At 41.5% G+C, this 6,687-nt stretch overlaps 1 protein-coding gene and 1 long non-coding RNA gene across 2 annotated transcripts; one reads left to right on the top strand and one right to left on the bottom strand.

Annotated features, from left to right (window-relative positions):
* Window positions 1-1,402: 1,402 nt before the first annotated feature.
* On the bottom strand, window positions 1,403-2,010 carry LOC112455852. Its single transcript, XR_003040897.1, has 2 exons — window positions 1,924-2,010; window positions 1,403-1,695 (listed from the first exon to the last, which is right to left on the bottom strand). It is a non-coding gene; the product is annotated as an uncharacterized LOC112455852 (long non-coding RNA).
* A 49-nt stretch (window positions 2,011-2,059) lies between these two features.
* Window positions 2,060-5,165, top strand: LOC112455851 (eukaryotic translation initiation factor 2D). The gene is made up of 9 exons (XM_025018052.1): window positions 2,060-2,215; window positions 2,474-2,861; window positions 2,942-3,244; window positions 3,311-3,640; window positions 3,809-3,954; window positions 4,133-4,213; window positions 4,291-4,495; window positions 4,570-4,738; window positions 4,822-5,165. Exons 1-9 carry the CDS (start codon window positions 2,160-2,162, stop codon window positions 4,884-4,886), a joined length of 1,743 nt encoding a protein of 580 aa, XP_024873820.1. The 5' UTR covers window positions 2,060-2,159; the 3' UTR covers window positions 4,887-5,165.
* Window positions 5,166-6,687: the final 1,522 nt, after the last annotated feature.

Raw genomic sequence — 6,687 nt, forward strand, 5'->3', positions numbered from 1 at the left:
TGATTTCGCGACAAATCGCCGCGGTGATTAGATTCGCACGTTATAAAGCAGATGAAGCGAGTTAAAGTTATAAGAATAAATATTCGCGGAACGCGATATCCGGAAAATATGAACGTCGCTCTCTTGACTGTTCGCGCGACAGATTCGATCAAACGCATCTCGTAAAATATTTTAAGCAACGTACCGAGCGTCGAATCTACACGTCACGCCAGTGTCAAATATATTAAGACACCATTAAATATGAGACAACTAGGTTCGTCCTGTATGCGCCGTGACGTCACGGCGACGAAAGATTCGAGAGTGACGCTGCTATCTTAACCATGATGCCGCGCGACGAATTTCGGTTAAACGCGCATCTCGCGAAATACTCGTTTTATGAAGTCAGCGATGTACCGGTCGAATCTACGTCGTATGCGCGTCAAATACCGGAGGCACGATTGAGTTCAAGCTTATAATGATTGTGCTTACCGATTAATTAAACGTGCCGCGATTAATAGGCCCGTCCTGTACCCGCGACGTTCCGTCGGTTCCGTTCGCAACGACGAGGGATTGGAGAGTGACGTCACGATGCGCCATCTCTCCCGTGATCCCGCGCGATAGATTTCGGCCGAACGAACGCATCGCGAGAAATATCTTAAGCAATGTATCGAGCTTCGAATCTACACGTCGCGCGGGTGCCAAATACTAAGACACTATTGAATACGGAAGCTCATAAGCGATTGCGCTTACCGATTATAGCGATTATATACGAGCCAAGACGAACAGACCCGTCGTCCTGTACCCGCCGACGCGCGACGTTCCGTTCGCGATGACGAGGGATTAGAGAGTGACGTCACAATGCACCATCTCTCCCGTGATCCCGCGCGATCGATTTCGGCCGAACGAACGCATCGCGAGAAATATTTTTGAGCGATGTACCGAGCGTCGAATCTACGTCGCGCGAGTGTCAAATATTAAGACACGATTGAATATGAAGCTCCCAATAACGATTGCGCTTACCGGTTAAACATGCCACGACGAACGGATCCATGATCCATCCTGTATCCGCTAGACGTTCCGTTCGCGACGACTGGAGATTCGAGAGTGAAGTGAATAGAGTGAGTAGTGACGCCACGCCAACGTCGCCAACTTCATAATGATCCCGCGCGCGACACGACGCGCGCGATCGCCAAGTTCGAATGTCGAATCTATATACACGATAGTTAAATGTTATTATTACAAAGAATTGATGCAGGTTTTTCTTACTAATTAAATGAATTGTGACGCCAGTTTTCCCGAAATCAATTTGTTTCCGTGTCTATCACGTTTTTCTAATAATGACGAAATATTTGAATATGCAACTTTGGTACGTGACACTACGTGAGTCAAATGGATGGCTAATAAAAACGTACAGTTGATCAACTAAAATTATGCAATTGAATTTTATTATTGCATGTACGGTGTACAGTAATTGAACTTATTAATATTGCAAAAATATATTATGTAAAATTACACAACACGAAAATCATAAGCGCAGCACAGACACGCACCAAGGGGAGAGACTTTATCGACAGTGCCAGAAAATGGATATGCCAAATAGTTCCAACGTTGAAAATGGGTGCGAGTGGCGTTTCGAGCGGTCCATTGTCCAATATAAAACATCATTTCAGGTTAGGTCCCCGTGGTCCAGCAGACAGATATCCATGTAAAAAGATTCTATAACATATCATTTTTTTTCATACAATATATTATACATTTTTAAATATTAAACAATGAAATCTTTCGACTGCATTTTTAATCTTTCTTTTTTCTTCCTTTCTTCTATTTCCTTCAATTTCCTCAAACGCTTATTAATTTCAAGCGTAAAATTATAACGTAGAAAAATCGCTGCGATCGAAGTCGACATCGTCACAGATGATTAAATATTTATTAGGGTATACGTACAATTAGAAAACATGAGAAGAAAATAAAAAATTTAGAAAAACGTATCCAGGAATTGGAAGCGATGACGTCCGTGATGTTGGCGTTGGCAGCGCTTCCACTTCCGCGGAACGTCGTGCCGCTGCCATGCGCCTGCGGGATCTATCAACGGAGATAAACAAGGATGCACCGCCGTACGGCAGTTCGGGGTTAGGTTTAAACGTCATACGCTCGCCGATCGGGGATTTCGTCTGTTCAACATGTTTATCAAGCCGTTCAAAGTCAAGACTAATTACCAGTTGAAGGGAACTGAGAGGTTCGTACAATTTTTTGGACGTTTTGGTAATCCTTCGGTAGCTTTAGGACCTTTAGGTTATATACTCCGCATCCTTATCTGTCAAACAAACGTATTATTCACGAACATCTTTTACGTATGTACTCCCACGGAAGATAATGAAAAATATGAGAGACGTTGCAAGTCCAACAATAATAATATCTCTGAATCTGTTTGACTTACAATATATTCGTATGTCCTAAGTGAAGAGGGATAATTGATTATTGTTATCTCTTTCAGGAAAAAATTATGCGAGGAGGTGTTGGTGGCATATCCGAGTCTCTCGGACGAAGAGATTCACGCACTGTTGCCCAAGAAGGAACCCATCAGCATTATGAAAATAGTAACGCACAGTGGACACGTAGGCAAAGTATATTGCGTCGCCAAGATACCCATGTTCTTTCAACTAGATTCGTACGACACTCTGCTCTTTCCCACAATTTATACGTTATGGCACCATCCCTATTTATTAAATGCCTTCACTACGCACACGCCAGTCGTGTCCAAATTGCTAGCCGGTGCAAATCTCATGTTGCCTGGATTGATTCTGAAGGAGCCAGTGACCCTATATAGCTTTGGTAAACTGCCAAAGGGTACTCCAGTGTTGATTAACACCGAGGAGAACAAGGTTTGGACCTTTATAATCCCAACAGTTAATCGTATATCAAAATGTTGAGAGAAAAAGAGTATTCCTTAATCCTTCTGCAGGCTGCAGTTGCCGTCGGCGTAACTGCACTTTCCAGCGAGGACATGTATATGGCAGCTGGTCATGGAAAGTGCGTAGAGGTTTTTCACGTTATCGGTGACATGTTGTGTCAATTAGGCAAACCACCCCTGAGGCCTGATTTGGGTTTACCAAATGCCGACAACCCTACAAATACGTTGGAAGATATCGAATCGATTAATCGAGAGGAAATCGTAGAACAAAGCGAAATTCTGCCGGATACGTTGGACGAATTAGACCTGAGTGAGAGTTCAAGCGACGTAGTCAAAGATGAAATCATTTCTAAGGTAGACATGCCAAAGATTCTCTCAAAAATAGATCAAGATAAATCGATTGTTTTTTATGTTATTTAGGAACATATAGAAGAAGATGTAGAAACTGAAGATGTACAAATTTCAAACATAGTTGAGCCGGAAGTAGTTGATCCGGTCGAAGAGATGGACAGACTACTGGAATATTGTTTCTTGAAAGCTTGCAAGATGACAGTCAAGTCTAGCGATTTGCCGATGTTGTCGTCCAACTTTTTCAAAAATCATCTGTTGGCCGCATGTCCGCCGGATAAAAACGTTGATGTAAAGAAATCTCGGTACAAAAAGTTATCGGTTTTTCTAGCAGAAATGAAGGCCAAAGGAATAATTAATACATCCATTACAAAAGGCGTTGAAACATTGTTGTCTATTAAGGTAATATTTTTTTTTTTTTTTTTTTTTTTTTTTTATAATCAAGAAGCTTTTTCAAATCGCTCAGGTTCATATTCTTCAAATATAAAGAATATATTAAAAAACTTTTTGGAAATAAGCTCTTTGATTAGGATATCAAGTGATTACAAGAGATTTTGTTATTTATTTAAGTTTGATCATCCACTTGTGAGAAAATTAGTCGTTACCGAGGAACCAGTTGCTGCGGTTGAACCAGTGGTTTCGAACAGCGCTGTCGTGTCGGAATGTTATCGAGTGACCGCCGACGTTCTGCCAGTTCTATCAAAATTCGGCTATGAGTAAGTACGGTAGGCATGGCACTTGGTGAGTGACGTCATTTTATCGCGACGCAATGTAATTGCAGAAGAGACAGTTTTCTATGCGGCGATGGTAAAAGCCGCTGAATGTTAAATCGTCGTAATATATAAACGTGCGTATTGTGTTCGTTTTACATCGAATACATGATGATGATTGCAGAAAGGGTGACGTAATGAAAAGAGCCGATATCAGAAAGTGTTTTACTGAGTACGCGAAAGTGGAGGGTCTGCAAGATGGAAAGTAAGACGACAATGCTTCACGTATAAACTAATCTCGCACTCGCACTTTTTCTACATTGACAGCGGTTAATTTTGCAGAACGTTAAAGCTGAATCCCCAATTGGCGGGAATCATGCGAACTAAGGCTCATCAGGAGACGGTGACGATGGAGGATGGAATAAACAAATTTGTCGGACGCATGACGCACATGCACGAGGTTACCCTCGCGGGAAATACTTTGTTGCATACGGGAAAACTGGAACCGATCGACATGAGAGTGACAGTGCGATCAGGCGGGAAGAAGGTAAATGTGGCGGCTCGCCGCTTTTAAAAATTGATACAGAAATTATTCGTTTTTCTGACGTCACGCAATTGCAGGTAACATTGGTGAATAATCTGGAAACGTTCGGGATCAATCCGAAAGAATTCAGCAAAGAATGCCAGAGCATTGGCGCGAGCGCGACAATCACTGATGATCCTGGCAAAAAGACACCTAGCGTTCTTGTTCAGGGGAATCAAATCTTATACGTGTACAAATTACTCACAGGTGAGTTGCTTTGATTTTAATATTCAATTTAATATTTTACAATTACGCAAACTCTCTGTAATTTTGTTATTTATTATTTGCAGAGAAATATCAAATAAAAAAGACCTATATAAGGGGCTTAGAATTTGCTCCAAAGAAGAAAAAATAGATTCTTGCGAAAAAATAATGTTTAATGATTGTCAACACTGAAACCATTCCTCATGGTTTTAATTTTTCTTCTCGAGACTTGGTGCAAATGGATAATCAATATTGATGAGTGCAATTTTAACGGAACAATTTCAATTGTAAATCGAGGAACGCTGCCAATTTAGTTATTTGTGGAATCATGTTTTTTAATAGACTAAGATAATTGGAGAATTAACATTTATCCCTTACCAGGAAAAATACGTGATGAGTAATTATCAAATAAAAGCAACTTAGAAATGTACAACATATGAATTCTTATTGTATTTATCCGAACCGTCGTATTATTATATAATGTATATAAGTGTAACAACTAAAGAAAAAAAGAAGAAAATTTTTTAAGACGCTATCAGTAGGTAACATTCATGCGAAAGATGACAGGCGATCGAAGTTTCTTAATATAATTTATTATATATCGAGGTTTCAACATGGAAAAGTACAAATATTGCAATATGGGGAGGGCCCGCGAGCTCTCCTCGGGTAGGAGGGAGGGAGGGAGGGAGGAAAGCAGGAAGGCAGGATAGGATTTTCGATTGTATAGGAGAGGAGGGGCGACGTACGTAAAGAGAATGTGTCTTGCGGGATACAGGGATGCTGCGTTCGGATGAGAGAGAAAACTAAGAGCGAACCGCGTATACGTGTATCGCGCGTTTTACTTCTGCTTTAATTTTACGTTTTCTTTATTTTTTTTTTTTTCAAGACGATGGGATGTCGACGGACGTCGCGGAAAACGGTGGAGGACGCCCGTCCGGTGTTTTCTTTTTCCTCTTTTTATTTCTCTTTTACGGAATAAAAGGAAAGTTCCCTCCTCTCCACGGCCCCCGCATATATTTAATACTCGTTTTGTTCTTCATTTTTTTTTCTCTTTTTTCCTTTCATCTTTTGTTACTACCTGTACGCACGGGCGCGTCAGGGAAAGCCTCGCGACGCGCGCGTGCGTGTTTCGTGACAGTAATTACGTTTTGTTTTCCTCGTTCTCTCTCTCTCTTTCTCTCGCTCTCTCTCTATCTCTATCTTTCGCTACTCTTTCACTATCATAATCATCACCATCCGATTAGATTGCTGGTGTTATCATCGCTTTGCGCCTTCCCTAATCATTTCGCAGACATACGATCGATCGAGACGTAGCGATCTATATCCTACGATTTTTTTTTATCGCACGCGCTTTGCTCGATCCGTAAATCATCGTTGTATCGTCGCGCGCAACAGGTCGCGACACAAAAAACAATTGGAGATACGAATTAGAAGAAAACACCGTCAGTTTTCGCGATTCTTGTCATTTCTTGAGATTCTCTTCCCGCGATTTAATTATCCCTTTCTTTCCGTCATTCTTTAAATTATTCGTTCCAGCGGTGATGACGTTTTTTTCAATTCGTATCACCACGATTAAGGCTGCGGTCCACTTGACGCTACAAATACTTTGGAGCGCTCTTCTTCTCCCTCTTTCTTCATTGAAAGAAAAGAGAAGAGGAATGCTTCGAAGCATTTGTAGCGTCAAGTGGATCGCAGCCTAAATCAATCGCTATTCTCCGCGCTTCGTTCATCTCAAAGGATCTGATTATTTGATCAGTTACACTCTTTTGTCGTTAGTTGCCTTTTAGTCGCTTCGATGCTTCGATAATGATCGCCTAAAAGTCTAAAATTCGTGCCGCATTGTACCGGACTAGTCAATCAGTCTTCTCTCGTTAAAGCGCCGAGCGACTCGAACTAGCCGACCGCTCTCTTTCGCGCGATTCTCGTCTGTCCCGAGATTCGCGAGCAAAATC

The sequence above is a fragment of the Temnothorax curvispinosus genome, unplaced genomic scaffold, assembly GCF_003070985.1.
Source record: "Temnothorax curvispinosus isolate PA1 unplaced genomic scaffold, ASM307098v1 QBEX01006421.1, whole genome shotgun sequence".
Lineage (NCBI taxonomy): Eukaryota > Metazoa > Arthropoda > Insecta > Hymenoptera > Formicidae > Temnothorax > Temnothorax curvispinosus.

What these genes read in the sequence shown, in the direction of transcription:
- LOC112455851 (XM_025018052.1), top strand. Translation starts at nt 2,160, where the DNA reads ATGTTTATCAAGCCGTTCAAAGTCAAGACTAATTACCAGTTGAAGGGA. An exon ending in AAGATGAAATCATTTCTAAG is followed by an intron (nt 3,245 to 3,310) that starts GTAGACATGCCA and finishes TATGTTATTTAG; the next exon opens with GAACATATAGAAGAAGATGT. An exon ending in AAACATTGTTGTCTATTAAG is followed by an intron (nt 3,641 to 3,808) that starts GTAATATTTTTT and finishes TATTTATTTAAG; the next exon opens with TTTGATCATCCACTTGTGAG.